At 42.5% G+C, this 22302-nt stretch overlaps 2 protein-coding genes across 4 annotated transcripts; one reads left to right on the top strand and one right to left on the bottom strand.

Annotated features, from left to right (window-relative positions):
- Positions 1 to 223: 223 nt before the first annotated feature.
- Positions 224 to 6171, top strand: orc6 (origin recognition complex, subunit 6). Of its 3 annotated transcripts, none has more exons than XM_048262987.1 (7): positions 224 to 357; positions 575 to 701; positions 799 to 962; positions 1104 to 1193; positions 1372 to 1481; positions 5251 to 5337; positions 5981 to 6171. In XM_048262987.1, exons 1-7 carry the CDS (start codon positions 293 to 295, stop codon positions 6127 to 6129), a joined length of 792 nt encoding a protein of 263 aa, XP_048118944.1. In that variant the 5' UTR covers positions 224 to 292; the 3' UTR covers positions 6130 to 6171. The 3 variants fall into 3 exon arrangements, with proteins under 3 accessions (XP_048118944.1, XP_048118943.1, XP_048118945.1); XM_048262986.1 differs by having other exon boundaries at positions 5978 to 6171; XM_048262988.1 differs by having other exon boundaries at positions 242 to 357; positions 537 to 701; positions 5978 to 6171.
- Positions 6172 to 7101: 930 nt separating this feature from the next.
- On the bottom strand, positions 7102 to 20487 carry mylk3 (myosin light chain kinase 3). The gene is made up of 13 exons (XM_048262985.1): positions 19655 to 20487; positions 18143 to 18230; positions 17543 to 17876; positions 16349 to 16776; positions 15846 to 15951; positions 14210 to 14303; positions 12689 to 12798; positions 11636 to 11777; positions 11406 to 11476; positions 10762 to 10890; positions 9677 to 9829; positions 8338 to 8473; positions 7102 to 8127 (listed from the first exon to the last, which is right to left on the bottom strand). The coding sequence occupies exons 1-13, from the start codon at positions 20189 to 20191 to the stop codon at positions 8053 to 8055; spliced, it is 2403 nt and encodes an 800-aa protein (XP_048118942.1). The 5' UTR covers positions 20192 to 20487; the 3' UTR covers positions 7102 to 8052.
- Positions 20488 to 22302: the final 1815 nt, after the last annotated feature.

The raw sequence follows: 22302 nt of genomic DNA, 5'->3' as shown, positions 1-22302 counted from the left end.
GATGCGCTGTAAAAACGTCCCCTGAAAAGACCGAACAGGCAGCTTAACAGCAAATGTAATATTGATGGAAAATGCAACAATCAAAAAATGCGAAATATACTATTTCAATACATATAATTAAATTGTCGATAAATCCGTTCATGACATTTAGCTCAATCGGAAACGCCCACGTTGATTTAAGCCAATCATGTCTAAGGACGTTTTACTGGGGGTTGTACGGATAAACGTCAAATTGTCAAATTTCCCGCGAAACAGTATTGTGTGTGTGTAAGAGATCAACGAATAGGCCGAAATGGAAAGGGAAATGTTTAACAGGCTTGCGTCGAAAATGGCCATCACATCTTCTAAAATACTATGGTGAGTTTTCAAGTAGAGCTTTTGACTGTTTTTAAGTGTGATTAATCAACGTAAATGTGGTTTAAAAGCCGCCATTGTTAGCAAGTAAGCTAGTCGTAAGTATGGGTCCAACTTTGTTGGTTTTGAAAGCAGTTTTAATCCAACAACCCCAAGTGATTACAATGTACATGTGAATACAGGAGTTGACGTGGTTTTGATGTTGTCTTGGACATTGCAGTCAAGCAGAGGAATATATGCGGCTATCTCAGGTGAAATGCACGGGCCTAGGCAACAGCACGGCCACTAGCAAAGCAGTCATATGTCTAGAACTAGCAGCAACATCTTTGAAGTTTCCCTTAGACAAGGTAGGTCCTTAAGTTTGCTTCATGAATTGGATAAATCATTTTTTGTACTGACTTGATGGAATTGATGTCATAAGTGACATGATGTTTTTCCATAAAGGAATATGCAATCAAATTATCTGGGCTAAATAAGAAGTTGTATCAAAGCAACCTCCGATCTATGGAGTGCATGCTTGGACTCAACACAAATCTCGGACTACGAGACCTGGCTGTCCAGTACGGGTGCATGGATGCAGTGAAAGTTGCTGGTCAGATACTTCAGCGGTAAGAATCTAGATAAAGTAGCCTAGGCCTAAAGTAAAGTAAATGTTGATTGTGTTTCGGTGTTAGTTAAACGTTTTAAGAGCTCTTGTAAATATGTGATTTTGCAGGCAAAAAGAATACATCTAACTTTACTATTTTCAGATATGAGGAGAGTCTGCCTGCTGCTCAACAACAAGATCTAGATCTCGCAAAACCCCTTTTCACAACAGCGGCCTTGTTCACAGCATGCAAGTAAGGCTGATGCATAATTAAAATGGTTGCACACAGTGTTTTAAATTATAATTACTATGTGCTACACAAAATGTGACTTGATCAAGAGGATGTTTTGCTACACTCAGGAGCTAAAGATAAACCACTTTAACACTTGGAAGCACTTAAAACATACAGATGTGTTTATATTGTCTCACAGGTGCATGAAAATCAAAGTTGACAGAAAGCTGGCAACTTCATCTGGAGTTAAGAAGGGCATCTTTGACCGACTTTGTTCTCAGCTGCAAACCATAGGACAACAAGTCTATAGTAAGTACTTATGCATTCTTTCCTTCTGCAGTAGGACAAGAGCATGGGTTGAATGGGGGTCTGACACAATCAAATGTTTTGCAGCCGATTAAGTGCAAAAACATTTCCATCACATTCAGACCACCAGAGTGGTATTTCACAAAGACAGAGTTAAGATATCCAACATAAGTGATAAAGCGAGGCTTGACCAAGCGTTGACTGGTCATCCTAGCTCAACATGTTTCATTAACGCCAATCCAGGATGAATAGAAGCGACTAGGGCAAGCCAGGAGTAAGTCATTCAGGATACGTGCACGTTCTCGCTTTTCCCCCAAAAACCCACGGTTGGAATTAAAAAGACGCAGAAAATAGTTTATTTTAAAAGCGGTTGTTCACTTTGTATGAATGACACTAACAGTGAAGTAAAGAATGGGGAAACATTAGCCTGGAGGACCAGACCCAATCTGAAAGATTAAGGGTCTGGCCACGAATAATGTAAAGGCCCAACTTGAGAGGCAGCACCAAGCACGCATTTGAAAATCTCACTGCACGCAATTGGATAACACTATACGAACAATGTTAACTGACTCATTCCGGACTTTGACGCATTTGGATAACACTACGTCTGTTATCTGTTTAGCTCACCTCTGGCCCGCCTATATCAGATACATAAATGTGATTGGTTCCCTGCGATGCAAGGGGCAAAAGTAACGTGCATCATTACTCATTCCAGAGTCTCTTGCTGAGCAAATTGATATTGTGCTCCAGCAAGAACTCTGGATTACAGGGTAGGGAAACATGGCTATTTCTGTAAAACAGGGAGAGTAGGCATGGTGGACCAACTGAATGTAAATTTATGCATCCATGTGTCAGTGCTTCCCTATGTCGGCTTGAAACGTCCCAAATAAAAAAAAAGCGCTTGCAAAGATACACATAGTATGACTATACATGCCTTTATATTGTCTTTATAACTGAATTTGTTGAAAACAGTTATACAAACAATAATTATAAGATTATTACAGTTAAAAATGTTAACTATATGGTATGAGGCAGACAATCTGTTGTGTTTTGTGTAAATACATTTAGCAAATAATATATAAATGAAATAAAGCTCTTAAAAGCTATTAGCCTGGTTGGGACCAGGCTAGGTGCACAGAATAGTACATTGCCCATAGTAACTTATGTGCCATATCTTGTGAAACCAAGTCGAGGCTAAATTCAGCCAGGATAACCAAACATCCCTGCTTAATCCCTTATCTAGGTTTTGTGAAATACCCCTGGTAGCAGTTTTTATTTCATTTCTTTCTTTCCTGTACAGGGTGTGATTAAGCATGGCTTTGATTAAGCATGGTCACTTCCTGATGTGAGTCGGACATGGCATGAGCCGCACATGTAATTCCTGTACTCTAATGTTTACATTATGCCGCTTTGCCTTAATCGCTTATGCTTGAGCATGCGTATACGTTGACTGGAAGTACACAACACGCTATGTCATCCTTTAAAATTGCCTTGACATTTAAACCTAAACTATGATTGTACCATTGTATTAATTGCTTGGAACTCAATTAATGCTGTGTGTGGCCATATACTGAATAGATGTCACAGGAAATACAGGCACCAGCCAGTCAGTGACTTAGAATCTGACTGAGAATCAGCACATACTGAGGTGTTCTGCCTACATGTAATAACTCAGGAATATCCAAATGCTCACATGCTCATGCCATCCACCGCTGATATCCACTGGCAGGTAAAGCATCTCATTTGAAGGAGCCAGTGAAAAATGTGATATATGATCTGTAAGGGATAATGTATAGAACGCCGGTCATTACTGGGAAAATAAGTCCCGACAGGGCTTAACCGACCCGGGCGCAGCGAGGGGTCTTGTTCTGCCCTGAAGGGACTTATTTTCACAGTAATGACCGGGCGCTCTATACATTATCCCGCTTTATTATAATGGCTACTTGCCAAAACGAAATAATAAACTCCCCACGATATGACTTTAGCCTACATAACCTAGCCTATTTGTTACCGTTCATCGTGGCATTTGCTGAGAAACAAATAGTTCGCAACACATGCTGCTGAACTTGAATCAAACATTCTTTAGAACACAGCTGATCAACCGTCTGCTTTCACGTTTGAATGAAGTTCTAGTCCTTGCATAGTGATATGAAAGACATTAATCAGAAGCACAAAACCCGTTGCCATTGACGGCGGTCATTAAATGCTTTGCCAGTGATTTATATAGATTTAACATAGGCCCAAACGTTGGGAAGGCCCATTCATGTGAATGGAACGTTCTGCAGCACTCTGAAGAGCCGTGTAATAAGATTTTAATAACAGCTGGCTGAACCAATAAGACCGCATAATTAACATTAGAATTAACTAAGCCTGGCTATTAGCCTGGTTGGGACCAGGCTAGGTGCACAGAATAGTACATTGCCCATAGTAACTTATGTGCCATATCTTGTGAAACCAAGTCGAGGCTAAATTCAGCCAGGATAACCAAACATCCCTGCTTAATCCCTTATCTAGGTTTTGTGAAATACCCCTGGTAGCAGTTTTTATTTCATTTCTTTCTTTCCTGTACAGGGTGTGATTAAGCATGGCTTTGATTAAGCATGGTCACTTCCTGATGTGAGTCGGACATGGCATGAGCCGCACATGTAATTCCTGTACTCTAATGTTTACATTATGCCGCTTTGCCTTAATCGCTTATGCTTGAGCATGCGCGAGTCACATCTATGTTCGACTCTCATCAGGCAGTGACAATCAATCATTATACAGACAATGAAACCTACTCACCCACCAGGCTGTGAGATTTGCCAGTGGCAGCTGTGGATGGCATGCATGTCATTTGGACCCATTCTGTCTGATTCTCATATATATATATATATATATATAGATATATAGATATATATATATATATATAGATATATAGATATATATATAGATATATATATATATATATATATATATAGATATATATATAGATAGATATATATATATATATATATATATATATATATATATATATATATATATATATATATATAGATTTGCCCACAGTTTTACATGTCCACATTATATTTCAGTATACATTTCGATTGCTGAAAATATTTTGAAATTGGTGTCTTCTCGTATGTTATGCACAGTCCAATTACTTACACCCTGGGTGGCAGGTCCTTCAGTGCCTTGGCCCCCAAACTCTGGCACTCCCTCCCCCAACCTCTTTGTGACTGTCCCTTTCTTCCTTTCTTCAAAGCACATCACAAGACCTTTTTGTTGATGATCACTTCTCCTCCACACCCAACACATAGCTCTATACACTTAGCTTGTCTTTGTTGTGTTGTGTTGTTTTGTGTGTGTGTTGTATTTTCCTTCCCACTATTTAAAGCGGCCTTGGGTTTGAGAAAGGCGCTTTGTATCAAGTCATCTACTGTACAAAGAGTGCAGCCACATGGTAGCAGTCCACCAGTCTGTGAATGTCACCGGTTTGATACTTATACGTTGACTGGAAGTACACAACACGCTATGTCATCCTTTAAAATTGCCTTGACATTTAAACCTAAACTATGATTGTACCATTGTATTAATTGCTTGGAACTCAATTAATGCTGTGTGTGGCCATATACTGAATAGATGTCACAGGAAATACAGGCACCAGCCAGTCAGTGACTTAGAATCTGACTGAGAATCAGCACATACTGAGGTGTTCTGCCTACATGTAATAACTCAGGAATATCCAAATGCTCACATGCTCATGCCATCCACCGCTGATATCCACTGGCAGGTAAAGCATCTCATTTGAAGGAGCCAGTGAAAAAGGGGCAGAAAAGACAGAAGAGTCCAGCAGAGGGCTTTGGGCAGATGGAAGAAGGTAAGGGCCATTTGTCTTCTCTATACTCTATACTTCTCTCTATACTGCAGCATCCCCACCCAAAGAGTGTCAAAAACTTCAGCTGATTTGATTTATTTATTGAAAACCAATGTAAAAAGCTAAGCATAAAGCACACACACAAATGCATTAACCACATTGGCATGTAGCTTCAAGCATTACTCTAGCTTAACCTTCATTCACATCAGTTAACACTAACTAACTCACCTTAGCAAGTCATAAAAAGTTTGTTACAGTTCAAAATTACATATGATATTCCATGAACTGTAACTATGTGCCTCTTCGAAGGGAGATAATTGAAAGTAACTAAAACCAATTTGTAGTTTCAAAATACAGAAACCACATATGAAATGCAATATAAGTAGTATAATTAGTAATATAATACATGTCTGTTCAACAGGGTTGTCCTTTCTTTAGAAATAACCATAAATCGGATTAGATACACTCACACCTAGTGGTCTAACAGGTGTGGTTTAATTTAAGCCATGCCTAAATGTCAAAAATGCCATGGAGGGAGGAAAGACTGGCAGTATGACAGGCAGGCTCTGGCTTTACTGTGCCACTCTGCAGCTGATGCATAGTGGTAAATATCAGCTCAGTGTGTCATTTTCCTCCCATCTAGCAGAGGAGGTCTTGCCAACATCCCCAAAGCAACGGAGAGAGGAGGAGTCAGAGGAGAGTGTGAAAGAGGATTACGAAGAATGGAAAAAGAAAATCTTAGAAAATGCGCTCAAGTCAAAGAAAGCAGATGCTTTAGAAACAAGCTCTAATTGATCATCTCCTATGTTTTGTGTGTATATATATATATATATATATATATATATATATATATATATATATATATATATATATATATATATATATTATTTGACTGTGTTCATAGTTGGCCATGAATACTAAGGAAGGACTCATCATTCACTCTGCCCTCTTGTGGCAAAATGTGGAACATTGTTTTTTTTTTTTTTTTTTGTTTTTTTTTTTTTTTTTTTTTACTGTTTTAATCCTTTATGTTTACAGTAAAGAACAACAAAATGATGACCGCTGATTGGTGTTATTCTGGGGCTACAACTTTTAAGTGCCCATGTGAAGTTTGAAGGCTTGCATTTTGGAACCAGATTTTGATGCTCACCTCACTCTTCCAATTGTCCTAACACAGAATATCTGTTAGCAATAGCAAACCATTTATTTATGTTAAATAGGATGTTTACAAGTTTTTCTCTGCATTGAGTGGTTGATAAAGCTTTGATAATTCCAGAATCATAATCCAACAGCTGCCCTTCTGTGTCAAATTGATAATCTCCCTTCCTGTATGGAAGTCAGGGACTTAGGGTGAATTTAGGGCAATAAATATGTTGAACAGATGGAAAAGCTTTAAATATTGCTTCAATGCACCACAGTTTGTTTTAAATAAAATACTTTTTTTTGCACTTCAGACCTGCTCATTATACATGCAACTACCAAATAACTGCTTTTGCATTTGCAAAGTTAGATCTCGCTAGATCTAACAAAGGTCTTATAAGAAACTCTACCATCAATGACAGAAAAGTACCAGATTATGAACTGTTCTTGAGGCTACAAAAGCTTAGCAGCATAAGTGTTACTCACATCTGGCTTCATTGCCAGAGAAATGATTAATTTTAAAACACTTAAGACAAAAGAAATAACAGAATTGCAACTGCTAAGTATATACATCCTGAGTATTGCTGGCACAATTCATTGATAAATAAAACAGACTTAGAGATGAGAGATTTTCCCAGATGTTCTTTCATGTAATGTTTAATTGGCCTCTAAAAAGGGACAAACTTCAGTTGCACCTGCTGTAATAACATTTCTAGTAAAAGTTACAAAGGAAAAGAAAACCTCTGCAGAACACATTAAAGTTTGTGAGAATGTATCTTTTCAAAATAATACAGATATATACCAATTCACTTTTGTACACAACCTACAGAAAGAGGTGTGCATGTTTTAACCAAATTGTTTCAAATATTTAATGCATTTACAATGTGTGCATAGAATTCCTGAATAACTTAGTTTGATATAAATAGCCTTCTCTATCTGAAGGTGAAATAACTCAAAAGGCCTTTTTGTATTATAATGCATGAATGCCGTTAAGGGACAAATCTGCAAGTGCCTTGTAATTACCCATAGCCTAGAAAAGTAGGAAACCTTCACAGAAGGAGAAATTGTTCACCCACAAACTGCCACCAGCAAACTGTATCGTGCCGCCCACCATACATCAACAGTAGTGTGGAAAGACAGATACGTGAGGTAAACATTGCACAGCATTCCAAACATGGTACATGAGTGGACGAACAGAGAGTTCTTCTCTCATGCCCACCCACTCAGCTGACCACATGGTTGAGTCATATGAGGACTAAAGTAGCACTATAAAATGAACACGTAATGCACCTTATATTCAAATCATCTGACCCCCCAGGCACAGTGTTACCACCCTGCAAATCAGTGAACTGTACAGTAAAAAAAGTGATAGAAATATTAATTACACATTACAGTCAGTATCCTCTCGTGCTTGCTGCACGCCGCGGCCTCGGTGCTGGGCGGTCTGCCTGGTCTGTCCAGATTTCACACAGAAAAGCAAACAGTCGTCAGCCCTCCTCCAGGCAGACCTGCTGAGGCTGTGTGGTCCCGTTTCCTCGGTGACATCTCATCTCAGGGACACACGTGGCAGGGCCGATGCTATGCCGGGTTTGTCGTTCGGTCCTGGTAAAACTTCTTGAGTCGGTTGGCAGCTGCAACCACATAGAAGTGTTTCTGTGCAATGAGGAAAAATAATTGCATTAATAAAGTCACCTTTCATCCAAATGAAGCCATGTCTGATAAAGCTAATGAGCAACAGCTGGTTTATTTTCTGGTACAGGTACTGAAGAGGGTACAAAGGGATTGTACCTAGAGGGACATTTATGAGTAACTGTAGACCTTATCACACAGAGCAATTTTATCCCAACATAATTGGCCCCTCACCTTCCATTGCCGATGAGCAGCCAGGTATCGCTGCAGATGGAGCTGAGACTTGAGGCGGACACATTGCTTCTTGGCCTTCTCCTCCAGGTTATTCAGCCAGGGGTGCTTCATGCAACCTGAGGCACTGAGGCGACCACTGGCAAAGGGAACAACCACAGCAAGAAAATGATTCAACAGACAGGCTTGTGTGCCAGCAGTCATATCCCCTTGGGGATCGATCAATCTATCTATCTATCTATCCATCCATCCATCCATCCATCCATCTCAGAGTTGTGCACATCCTTCAGACAATATAGCTTGGACAACAATTCAAGTCAATGTATAACCAGATTCAAAAGTCAAGATTAATTTATTGTTACATCTCAGTAGTGTGTAAAAATCTTGGGTTTCGTCTCCTCTTGCAGCAATAGACAACAGTATTATGTAAGTGCTTATGTAAGTATTGCACTTACATTGTAGCAGTTATTTCTAAGTAAGTGATAGTGTGTGAATGTGTGTGTGAAGGGGGGGTTGTTAATGTATGTGTGTACGCTAATGTATTACTGCAGTAGGTTTTAAATGATCCACACAGCAGGCACAGTCTATTTTGAGGCTGATGCATTGCACCAAATGGATCATAAAGGATCCAGAGAAAGAAATAGTAAACGGGTCATTAAAATAAAACAGTGCTTTCAAACCTGAGCAACCACTTTGGCAGCAGCCTGCCAGGAATGTTATAATTGTGTTGCCTTGCCACGGGCAAGTTGTAGGCCCACAATAGCATCTATTTCTGGCACCTGTGCTATTCCATGCCTTATCATCAGCTAAATACAGAGTGTCCAGATGCATCCTAAAAGTCTGTTATGTCAGTGGGAACGGCCAGCCTTCTTCCTATGATTAGTCATCCCCCATGTTGGTGCCTCTGTTTGCCCTTAGATTAGATGATCGTTAACATTGTCTCCGTCTCTAAGTGTTTTTGTAAAGAGGTCAAAGCAGGCCTTATAGTTCGCATCACGTGACCCCCTCAGTCACCTGCCATGCTGGCCTGCTATTATCTCCTGCCAACAGAGTGCTACAGCAAGGGCTGGAGGCATCTGCATAAGCAGGCACTGATATGATCAAAGCCCTTTCCCCATAATAACTGCATTAGAGGAGCATATTTCATATGCCAAGGAAAACCAAAGGTGAAAGCATGGGAGGGGAAGAGGAATTGGTTATGTGTTTAATAGGGGCGACACAATAAGGCTACGAAGTTAAACAGATTAACGAGAGGACAAGTTTGTTTTGAAAGCAAGTGGAGTGACATGGAGCGTATGGGTGGTGTTTAGCTGTGGGGGACAGTTAGGCAAGAGTGGTGTACCATTTGGCAGGAATGAGCAGCTTGGAGACGAAATCCTTTGCCTCTTCTGACACGTTCTCAAATGCCTCGGCATCAAAGTCCCAGTTTGCATGCAGGATGTTGTTCATGGTCTCTGTGTCGTTGTCTCCCATGAACGGAGAAAGGCCGCTCAAGCTGCAACACAACATTATGCATAAAACCAACAGAGAACGGAAGTAGAGAAACTTCCTCAAAAACTGCTCCAATGTGACAGGATATTGTGCATAGTCCCACTACCAATAGCCTTTACATGTAGCCGCTGGTGGTTGTGCCACATACTTGTGAAATTGAAACGCAATCCATAAACACACCCCTGCACACATGCACATGATTATAGTGGCTTTAAATAGGGGAGAATAATTGAATCAGCACACTGGAGCCCAGGGGTTGTGTTTTGGGGCAGCCAGCAGCATGAAGTGGGCCAGACACACATTCTGGGTATGGGCGAGCCCTCCCAAAGCTCCTTCAACAGCTGTGAGGTTATTAGCATTAATTAAATCACTGTGGCTCCCCTGAGATTCTGACTACCACGAGGGAGGGAGGGAGGGAGAGGGAGAGGGAGAGAGATGGATAAATAACCTAGACAGAGGAGTGGAGGGGGAGTGAGTGGTGAAAAGGACAAACTGGCCAGAGAACCAATAATAGTTTCTTTCTGGACAAAAAGACCAAATTAGTGGAACTAAAAGCCTGATTACAATGCGCCATTTGAGTGAGAATGCTGCCCTTTGGTGATTAAATTGCAGAGCAGTCTGTGCTAAGCAATCTGGCCTGGCTGACATACAGCTTTTATTGCCTGCCTATTTGTTCACCACTGAGCTTCTCCACTGAGTCACTGGACTATTAGTGTTCATCGATGTCCAGCAAGGAAGTGCACACACATTAAAGTGCATCTGCCTTGTTCAAACTCTTCTGACAGTCGTGAGGGGAGGTGGATGAAACCAAATGCTGTCAGTTCTACTGTATGCAAATGCTAAGATCTGTCACATTTTGTCACATTGAAGACTAGCAACTCACACAGCATGCATTTTCATTTGGCATGAATAATATTGCCATGGTTACCCACTCACAGCATGTAAGTGATGACTCCAACACTCCACATGTCTGTGGGGAAGGAGACAAAGTCGTAGTTGACCACTTCGGGTGCCAAGAACTCAGGGGTGCCAAAGTTGACCTTCAGTTTCTCCCGGGGCCTATATCTGGTGAAGGAAATAGACAAGATTGCATACATGTCAATTATATAGAATCTTTTTGCCACCTACACCAGTTATGTAGTGGTAAAATAAGAGGTGGGTAAACTATAAATTCTGTGATCACGGTGAGTTGGAATGCACCATGCGGTATCAGATTTTTTTTTAAAAAGCATTCAGAACATGTTTGATGATGATGTAGGTTATAAAGGTGGATAAACTGTGTTTACTTGCGTTTAGCCTCCACTACATCCCTGACCTACACTATTTTACAATAATGCCACTGTCTAAATCAGCAGAGCTTAAAATGAAAACTATCATTCATGTCCTCCACTGCCCCCTACCTGAGGAGCTATGACAGTAACCATGGCTACAGGAGTAGGAAGAGAAGAATGAGAGCAGTAATTGGTGACTCATACAGTAGAACAAAATGAATAGATGTTCTAGGAAATCAATGCAATCTAATGAATTGTGACAATACAAACAGGTTAAGAAAACAAACATCACATGTTGCGTTGACTTACTTCCTGGCCAGGCCAAAGTCAATGATCTTGATCTGGTTTCCTGTGTTGCTCACACAGAGAATATTTTCTGGCTGAAACACAAATGTGCACATTCTGTGTGAAAACACGACCCTCATTATTTCAGACAGATTATATCAGGTTTCACAGAAGCATAGCCTTTTAGCCTTTTAAGTACTGGCATTTTTGTGAGCTTGCAATGCAATAAATTTACACAATGGTTAGTGGTTTACCTTAAGGTCTAAATGGAGAATGTACTGTTGATGAAGGTACTGTACTCCTTCACAAATCTGCCTGGTGAAAACAATTGCATCCAGCTCTGTCAACAGGTAGTTGTCATCAACAATGCGGTTGAACAGCTCGCCTCCATCCACACTGGTGGTACAACCACAAACACACACACACACACACACACACACACACACACACACACATGTATATTGCATGTTAAAATACACATTTTGCAAGTTAGCTGAATGCAAGCAGATGTGGCATGTTGAACTCCTCAAATGGAGTAATAGAGTGGCCAACTTCCTGTCTCTTTCATCTCTTGCACATCAGAATCATGTGCAGTGAGTTGAGGCAAGCCTTCACACCTCACCCTTCTTTCAAAATCTCTGCAATATTTCTTTGCTCTCCTTCTCTGAAATATTTCTCAAATGTTTGTTAACACTGTTGACACAATGAATGGCTCATCCGCATGACTTGCTATGACTTGCTAACGTATAGTATAAAACTCATAACCTGTGAATCATTCAATACATATATATATATATATATATATATATATATATATATATATATATATATATATATATATATATATATTGCAGTTCTGTACTGTTGCATCATGGTTAAACATTATGAGTGATGCAGATTAAGAAAACATGTAGCCTGAGAGACAGTACAGTAGCAGAAATATGTTCACTGAGACTTATATTACTGCCCTGTTTTTGCTTTCAGCTTGGAACACTGGATCACATTTGTGTATCAGTTATGGTATATACCTATTTTTGTATGTATACAATGTTTAGCACATAAGTCAATATTTAGGTACTGAGAAAGTATACAGTATAGTTAGTTAGTTAGGTTCTTTACTGTCCCAAGGGTATAATATTTTTCACACATCAGAGGTTTCAAGCAGCGTAAGAACTAAAACATGAGGAGACATCCTCTTTTACATATATATTTTAGACAATACCAGTGATTTTAGAAGGGAAACCTGTAGGCTATTTAGGCCAATGGCATATGCAATCATCCACATAAATAGTCAAATAACAGCTTACTATTCCATTATGAGAGTGAGGTTTGATCGTGACTCAAAGGCATCATACAGCTGAATTAGATTGACATGGTTCAACTGATTCATGACTCCGATCTCATTCTTCACCTCATCCTGCAACACAGACAGACAGATAGACAGACAGACAGGAGGCAAATGGAGAGGCAATAGGTACTGTATGTGAAAGATGGACAACACAATCAATATAACAGAATACTGTTCTAAGCATCTAAGCACTGCTTTTCCAGGTCGCTGTCCATGACAATGAAGATTTATTTCCTACACAGGTTACCATCAGTCGTTATATTTTAGAGTCTAAAATGTTGATCATGTTGTTCCTTTGCAATTATATGAAAAAGAGAGAGATGAGAGTGTGTGTGTGTGTGTGTGTGTGTGTGTGTGTGTGTGTGTGTGTGTGTGTGTGTGTGTGTGTGTGTGTGTGTGTGTGTGTGTGTGTGTGTGTGTGTGTGTGAACAGAAAACAGAGAGACAGAAGGGATGGGAGTGGAGAAGCCATGCTGTGGGAGCTGTTGCTGTGGCATGAAAAAGAGCATAAAATCTCAAACTCAAACTGTTAGTCGCAAACTAGCATGAGATATAAAAAAATGAAAGAGACAGAGAGAGAAAATTGAGACCTACAGAAGAGATGTAGGTCAAAAGAACCTGATTCATTCTATGGCATCTAAAGACTTCTGTTCTGTATTTAATATCTGTGAAAACCATGGTGACCAACCTAAGCAACAAGCAGACAAGCAGAAAGCTTGCTTGTCATCGGTGCACGAGAAAAGATCATTTGTCCATCATGTGGTAGTGTTCTGGTTTCCATCCGAGTTGATGAGAGTTGAACATACTTCAACTGGACAGCTTTGCCCTCGCCTCTGATTTTATGACATGCTTTACTGTCTTGGGTTTAGGGTCACCGGCTGGTTAAGCTCATCAACTATGTGCTTATGAGTGGATTCTTGTCTTTAGCAGATGTAATTAGAGTCAGTTGTTGAAGGCCAAGGATGTGGATGAAATAGAGAAAGTGATGATGGCGTTTGAAGCTTTGAAAAGGGTGCTCCTGAGCCAGTCAGCCATGTTAGTGTTTGTAGTGGTGTGTAACCAACTATGTGTGTCTATCAAGAGGATTGTGTTGGTGTGTATTTATTTGCTCATATATGTACACATACATTAATTTGTTTAAGTGTGTGTGTGTGTGTGTGTGTGTGTGTGTGTGTGTGTGTGTGTGTGTGTGTGTGTGTGTGTGTGTGTGTGTGTGTGTGTGTGTGTGTGCGCGCACGTGTGTGTGTACGTGCATACTGTACCACTAAGTGTGCAGCACTAGCGGCTGTTGTCTGGGAAATGTTCCCATAAATCAACTTAACAGGAACAGAGTGAAAGGTGGGATCGGGGCTGCGGGTTGTTGTTGGGGGCGGGGGAGGGGGGGGGGGGCTGCTGGGGACTGGAGATTGGTATGCTGGGTAAGGCTGGGTGTAGAGGAGATACCAAGGACACACGGGAGGTCTTTGCTGTTTGATACCCACCCTCTCCTTCATCCCCCTCACTTTGATGATCTTGGCTGCGAGGGTCAGTCCTGATGACAGTTCTGCACACCTGTGGACCTGGCCAAAGCGACCGCTGGGGAGACATGCAAAAACACTCAAATACAGAACACTGTACGCACTTGTTTATACAGATTGCTTAATGGAAATTGTACACTCACACATAAACAGAAAGTCACAAACACACATAGACTATGCACACTGTACACACTGTGTAAGTGCACAAACGCCCATACATGTAATGCTATACATAAATAAAAAAAAAAAAACATTTCAGCATATTCCCTGCAGGTGAGCCCTGTACAGAATCCCTGGCTCCCGTTTCTGATTACATCCGTGGGGACAGCTCGAGGTCGTTATAGCCCATCACAGTGCACAGCCACAGTGTTGAATATGTTGAGATGGCTGCCACTGCTTCACAGAGAGCGGCCTATGCAAATGGAGCCGCTCACCATCTCCCAAAAATAACCGCGGCTCATGCCAAGTCGAAAACAAGCCCTGCTGCATATTAGTGGCTCTGGGAGGGGAGGATTAGGCCTCTCTGTGCTGCCAGTTGTTGGCCTCGGTGCGGCTACGTGGTATCTCTTCACCGCTCTCCGGCCATCTCACGCTATCACACACCTCTGCACATTCGTGCCAGCCTGCTCCCGATTATCTGCAAACTGCACAGCGAGTTAGCCCAGCCGTCTGCCTTTATCTGCATTGCCATTGACAGCGGACATAATTGGGTAAATGCCAAGCTGACAGTGTGTTGATAGGGCTGAGTTAAAAATAACTCAGTCCGGTGGTGGTGACCCTTATCGGAGGTGAAGAGTCCTGCGTGAGCAGTATGGAGCAGGAGGGCTGGAACACCCTGTTTCACTTCACAGCAATCTGCCTTTCCATACTCAACTGTGCAGCAAGGGCTAACACAGGGCCAACACTAACATCAAACCAACACTGTGATTTCAATTTCAATTACAAGATGATTGTTGTACAACAAGGTTAACTGGACACTTCTGAGTAAGTGCATATGTGCTCATTCACAGGAAAGACACTGACTAAAAACTGACTAATCATAATGGTCATACACCACATCTTTCAACTGTTTCACAATGGAAGGGGAATCCCAGACACTTCATGACTGGACAAAATTGTGATGGGATCTAGGAAAACCCACCCACAAAAAAAATCCTTGATTACTGCTCCTATTCAATAACCTGACTCTCGCCAGATGAACTTCGTTCCGCATAGCTCCGCCTAGCTCCACTCGTGAAATGTCACCAGCCTAGGATTCTGATACCATCCCATAGCAACATCCTGGATACCATCCTAGCCACATCCTGGAAGTGGCTGGGATGGTATTAAAGTCTTATGTTAATTTCACCATGTGATGGGTTTTCCCAGATCCCACACAAATAGTAAGGTTTAAGACAGGATGTGCCCAGGCCCGTACACATGCCTGTAAACTAAGTTCCCACTTCCCAGCATGTGCTCTTGTCACTGCACACTCTGTAGCATGCCTGTCTGTCTAACATTTCATGTATTATTCAAATCAAGGAATTCAGCTCACTTCTATGTCTATGTCTATGTGGAGACCACAATGTCCCAAGTGAAAAGGAAGTTGATGTGGACTTACCCACCCAGGATCTCATTGGGTTTGACGCTGTAGTAGGAGCCCATGGGTACTTGCTTGGCACTTACAATACGATGCTCAAAGGGAGCAGGCTGAGGAGGACAGTCATCTAGACAAACCACAGCAGTAAGATGTGAGATGGAACAGCACAGTCAAAGACATCAGATGAGGGTCAGCTGAACATGTGTTTACCACCATAATGATAACGATAATACAATATTAATGCAGAAAATGATTGTAGCATCAGTTATAAAGATGAAATCAAAGTCAAAAATCAAAGTGTACTCTGACGAATTATCATATAGACATTACACACCTACCCACCACCACCACATCACAAATGGAAACTTTTTGACAGTTTAAAATAATCAATAACCCAAAATTAAGTTAGTAGAAGTAATCACATGGGGCTTGATTCCAAACACATTATAGGCTGAGTAGCACTTGGCTGAGGCTGAATTATACAGTAGAACGATCAGCAGGAGGTGCTGGTAGGATTCGCTCACCTATAACCACTAGCTGTGATTCTGAATCCTTGCCCAGACCTTTGAAAAGTGAGTTTTTCCGAGTCCCAGGCGTTGGCGGAGGAGTAGCTTTTGTGCTGTCTTCAACAGTTTCTGACACTGTAGCCGACGTGGGCTTGTCTTGGACCGTGTCTGCAGTTTCTGTTTGCACCTGGACTAAATCTGATTTGGGAACAGTTGGTGTGGACCCTGCCTCCTTTACCTTGGTGCTTGGTTTATCCGTCTTGGCTCTACTGTCTTCTGGCAGGGGCTTTGGCTTCTCTTGGGAAGTAGCTTCCTGCTGCTTTGACTGAGTTGTTAATTCAACCTCATCAAACTTTTGCGGTTTCTCCTCGTGGCTTGGTTGTGGAGGAACAACTGTTGCTATAATGTCATTGCGATCCACTGCAATTTCTGTTTGCTCTTTGGCCCTGGACAAAGTAAAACATATGGCTGTATGAACATGGCTGACAACTCTCCAATTTCATAAGTAGCATAAATGTGAGTTGCATATGAAACCCATTTCCAGGTAGATTTCTTGAAAAAGAAGTATGTTCCGCTCTGGTGGTAACAATAGAGTTGTAATATACACTGTATTGCCACTTTTATATGCCCCCAACACACAGTGAAAACCACCAGCTGCTTAAAATCCTTCAGTTTAGTACATGAAAGCAAACCCTGTTGATATGGGAATAATGAAACTCAAGGACATTTTTGCATTTATAATTCAATTAAAGTACGTGGGTGAGGACATGTTTGCTGTGTGACTCATAGGCCCTTCATTCTGTTCTTCCTGTCCCTCATCCTAGGCTACCGACAGCTCAGCGGCAGATTTTGAGGGTTCTATGACAACATGCTGCACTGAATCATTCATTTATCCAGACAGCTTTTATATGCTTTGTTACACACTACAGTCTGCACTCTAAAATGCCGTGCATGATCAAGGCCATTAGGGCCAGTTATCATGCAACTACTGTGTCAGCAGCGTGAGTGCTGACAGTGACGGTCTGTTTCTGAGGTTAGATTATTATCTGCATTACACTGTCCTCACACTGCAGTGCTATACGCTATACGCTATATGCATTAAGCAATATGATTATTGCAGCCTGTGTAATACTAGTCTGCTTCCTATTGAGTTTCTGAAACTATGGTTGGTAAATGGTTGAATGTCATGTTTGAGCCTTTGTATGGGTGTACCTTTCTTCCTCTGGAGCTGACAACTCTTGGGGAGCCACAGTAGTTAATGCTGTGTCTACCTTCTCCTTCTTAATCAACTCAACAGCAGCATCCTTAGGAACCTCTGCAGTGGCTACTTCCTCCTGCACCTCCGGAGCAAAGGTCTGGACCCTAGTGGGCTCTCTGCTCTTCAGCGTCACCTCCTTCTGCCGACGCTGGCCCTTGCTGGAGTCCTCTGCTTCACTAGGAGGTGGCGTAACCCCCTCACTCTCTGCATTCTGACCTTTGACCTCTGCGGATGCAACCTCTGACTCGGGAGACTGTGCTGGACTCTTCTCACTCTGCTGGAGTTGATCTGTGTGAGGACAAACCACCAAACTGAGGATCCCACAGACACAAACTGTACAGACGTTGCAACCAACCGTACAGACACAGGGTATAACACATGCCAGCAAGTGTGTTTTTTTTTCTCCATAAAATAGCTCAGGCAATACATGCCCACATTGTATCGTATGCCCTAAAGAAATCTGCAGCACCATGCCTGATGTACTTACATTCACATTAAAATTTCTAAAAAGATATAAATTTAAACCAGTGGAAAAGCCAAAGGTCAACTCTTACCAGGAACTGAATCTTCCTCCTCGACCTGGGTTCCTTGATCACACACCTCAGGTTTATGCTTTGCACTGCCATCTTCAGATTTATTTTTCTGATGGGTGGAAGAATATAACCTTAATCACATTATGAGTTCAAGACCAGGGTATTCACAAACATTTACAAAGCCAAAACTTTGCTATGTCAATTGTTACTATATAGCATGAGAATCTCAGAGGTAAATGTTAAGACAGGGAAAAAAGGGATAAGACCCACACAAGGTTTCTTCAAAAACCTTTCTGATATTTTGACTAAGAGGTTCTTTTTGTTAGCTGTCAGTTTCTATTTAACCTTACAAATGACAATTTGTGACACATTGATGATTATTTAGTGAAATTCCCCAGTCAAATAGCACAGACTCTCTGGCTTGCTAATGTCTGGGTGTGACATTCCCCAGACACATTCCCATTCATTGAGAACAAGCAGCCATGGTTTTTTTTTTTTTGGTCAGCATTTACGCCACTCAGAATATGACGCACTGAAGTGTCTTCACTTAACAACACTGTGACGCCATTTGACAGCAGACTGGGCTGGATTAGGCCTCGGCAGCTCTGCCTTGCTTTATCCCATCTAAGCCAAGACTAACTGGGAGATGCCTTCTGTAACGGGAGCTTTTAGGGCGAGGAATATGCAGGACATCAGAGGGCTGTGTTCAGGTCAGAGGGGGCTTGCGTAGGTGAAGGGTGATCCACTTACATCTACAACTGCCTAGAGCTCGAAAAATTACAAAATGGTGACCTAACCTTTCAGGCAGCTGTACTCAAATATGAATGCATACATGACATGTCCCAACACAACATTTTCACATATGATGGCAGAGAAACTAGTTGAGCTAGTTGAAAACTATGTTCAAGCTAAAGTTTTAAATAGTCTATTAAATAATAAGTAGATTGATGGAGTTAAGTTAAAGGTTAAAATAATTGCAACTAGCGTTTTGCTATTCAATGTGATATAATTATATTTGTTATCACTATGTATACATAGTATTACGTTTGAACCTCCAATCTCAAGACCCCAATGCCAGCAAATGACCTTTCATCTATATGTTTTGGGTTTTAGAGACTTTGGATTGCGCAACTCTAGCTGACACTGGATTTACAGCTGCTAGAAAAATAACCCTCAGGCAGTTGTATGTTCACCCCATCCCCTGAGATTAAGTGGCTTTACACAAACAAAGCCATGGGGCACCCACCATATATTAGACACCCAAACCTGCACCTGCAGTCACAGTTTGCATTCCCTTGAAATCCTATGATAAGATCTACTGTATAAGGGCTCCTGAATAACATCCTGCTTGCTATTGCAGAGGCTTATACCAAAATACATCCTGTATCTCAAATCAACAAAACACAGATCCAGAAAGAAAAATAACACACATGATAACACAGATAATACAGAGAATAACCACTGGCAGGAGTGGTCAACTCCTCAGCTGATAGACAGCTGTAATAGTGTGTGATTCATGTGGAGCCCACTGACCTCCACCACTGCCCTGTCCGGTGGCTCCTGCCTCCCCCAAGGCACAATGCCCTTCACAATGAACTCCACTATCTTGGAGCTGCGGAAAACCTCGCCCACATAGGCCAGCACTTTATCCACCGCGGACACTGAGCTGGCGATGCCCTCCATCTTGACCCGCTGGCAGCGGCCCTCTTCCTTCACGCCCTTCAAAAGCGCCACCGTCTCTCCACAAAGCGCCCGCACTTCTGCCAAGAGTGTGCCCTCGGCAGGCGCTGCCGGCTGCCCACTACTCTTCTTCAGCTGTGCCAGGTCCCTCTCCAGGGTTCCCATCCCGTCGCACACCACGTCCAGCCGGCGAAGCACCTCGGCTTGGCCGCGAGCAAGTTGCTCCATCTTGCCCTCCAGCACAGTGAGTTTGACGTCCACTCCGCCCAGGCTGGTCAGGAGGTTGCTGTTGGGCTTCTTGGCCGGCCCCGCCGGCGTGCCTCCGTTGTCCAGCTTGCCTCCCTCGTACATCTTGGCAATGCAAGTGGCCAAAGTCGCCGGTTTGCTCATCGTTCCGCCACAAAGTCCTCTCCCCTGACGCAAGGCGAGTGAGTGTGACCAAGGAGAAAGAATGGAGGTCTGCTAATCCCTCTCTTCCGAGGCAGGGCACGGCACTCGTCTATTTTAGTTGATTCAAGCTCTTCTCTCGAAACTCCCGGCGGCGGTTCTGTGTCCCTCTCAGACGCAGGCTGCTGTGGCGGACCCTGTTGTCAGTACTTGCCAGAGACATGACACCACTTAAATAAACACCTCTGCGTGGGTATCTTATCTCTTCTCCACTGCCCTCCCACCATCTCTCCCCCTGTCCCTGGGCTTTTATATGACCTACAGGGTCCCGGAGCTGCCAAAGTTCCAGTGTTCCCTTGACGTCACCAAAACATTTAAATTCGCTCCAGCAGATGCTGTTGACAGGAAGGCACGCGAGGAATGACCTTTTAAAAATGGCCAGCTATCTGCCGGTAGCAGAGGAAGATGTTGTGTGTGCCGCAGAGGCTGTTTGATTTTGAAAATGTTGCTTCATACCTTGTGTTATTCGTCCGTCCCCACAACCCACCTGTTTGTGGGTTCCATATTTAGGACGGACACACACAGCTGTTCCAGGTGACCCATGATGCCCCTGAGTTTGGCAGGAATGTGACTGGACATTGGCTAACTCTTCCCCTAAATAAACACCCTGCCGACACAGGAATGATGATAAATGGCAGGAGGGAATCTACTCAGTCACCCTTTCTCCCCGAGGGAATTTCCAAATGCAGCCTCTGATTGGTTTATTATGTTTTTATTAGTGCCCATCCAGAAAACCCCCCCACGCCTCCCCTATATATCATATGAACTCAGGACAGAAGGTGATACAGTATTTATCCATAGATACATGATGATTGGGATGTTATTGATTGCTTTCTTCCATGGAACATGCCAACTGTGCCAGTCAGTAAAAGAAGTGGTTTAAACGTCCAATTTAACTTTCATGTAAAGCCTCCAAAGCACTCCATGTGCATAATGCTTAGCAAGCTTTCACATGTAAGGTGTTTTACCACTCCATTCCGTTTCTGTTAATAATGCAATAATTCAGTCATTTTAGTCTAAGGGTCTATCATGAAAAAACTATTCAAACTTAATAGATTTTTATGTGCACATCATGTAAAAAAATGTGTTTCTACATTCTTTATTCACACGCCAAGGCTGGTTGTCCCTCATCATATCAAGCAGTGGCATCTCAGCCTTAAGGAGACTGTGTCCAGTCCAGACTCTGGAGGGCTGACCATGGCATCTAATTGCCCTGCTCTACTACACTCATCCCCCTTGTCCTGCAGGCTTCTGACAATGGGCAGCATGTAAGCCAGCGACTTTATTTATAAATCCCTCCCCAGTGAGACTATAGTTTTTCAGTCCTGGTCGCGTTCCAGGAACCATCTGGCTGATATATAACCATATTATGCAAGGTGGGGGCCAGTGGAAATCTACCACAAGGGGCTTGGCCCGCAACCCTGGTGAGGCTTTTCCATGAGTTGAGTGTCTAGAAGAGGCATGCGTCACAGCAGACCCCCTCCCCAAGCTGCATGGGCAACTCAATTTACCACCCAGTAACACGGGCCGGGATTGTTAGCAGGCTAACGTGTTTGGAGGCCAAGGGATATCAGTTTGGCAGCAACTCTGTTTCTCATACACGGAGGTTTCCACAGCCTGGGACAGCATTCTGTTTTTAATGTGCCATGATGGGGCCCAATCCACCGTAAATGACAGGAGTTAATGTCAGGTGATGTCTGTTTCATCCCTCTTGTCAATACAGAGACCTTATTACTCAGCTGAGAATGGGTTTCACTGCTCCATAGGACTGCGAAGCATCACAAACCATCAAAGCTGTTCAAAGTGTCCAGCTATTTTAAGACTTTAAGTGTCTACCCGGAGCATTCAGGGGGTATATCCAAACAGTGGAAGAATCGCTAGATGTTTGACCTTAACCGTGAACTCAACAACAACATAGCCAGGATAAGCTTCTGGGTGTCTCTCCCTTGACTCAACTTTGACCTCAGTCTGGGGAGCCAGAAAAGTGCTCCATAAAATGGCCGCATAGTTTCCATTCCCTTGCCTTCCTTACAGGGCCAGAGAGAGGCTGGGGA

The sequence above is a fragment of the Alosa alosa genome, chromosome 14, assembly GCF_017589495.1.
Source record: "Alosa alosa isolate M-15738 ecotype Scorff River chromosome 14, AALO_Geno_1.1, whole genome shotgun sequence".
NCBI lineage: Eukaryota > Metazoa > Chordata > Actinopteri > Clupeiformes > Clupeidae > Alosa > Alosa alosa.
This window is presented reverse-complemented; position numbering and strand designations above follow the sequence as displayed.

Coding starts and splice junctions, on each gene's coding strand:
- orc6 (XM_048262986.1), top strand. CDS start 293: ATGGAAAGGGAAATGTTTAACAGGCTTGCGTCGAAAATGGCCATCACA. Junction 1,482..5,250: donor CATAGGACAACAAGTCTATA/GTAAGTACTTAT, acceptor ATCCACTGGCAG/GTAAAGCATCTCATTTGAAG. Junction 5,338..5,977: donor CTTTGGGCAGATGGAAGAAG/GTAAGGGCCATT, acceptor CCTCCCATCTAG/CAGAGGAGGTCTTGCCAACA.
- mylk3 (XM_048262985.1), bottom strand. CDS start 20,191: ATGAGCAAACCGGCGACTTTGGCCACTTGCATTGCCAAGATGTACGAG. Junction 11,778..12,688: donor CTCACTCTCATAATGGAATA/GTAAGCTGTTAT, acceptor TTGTACCACCAG/TGTGGATGGAGGCGAGCTGT. Junction 8,474..9,676: donor CTGCTCATTCCTGCCAAATG/GTACACCACTCT, acceptor TCCCTTTGCCAG/TGGTCGCCTCAGTGCCTCAG.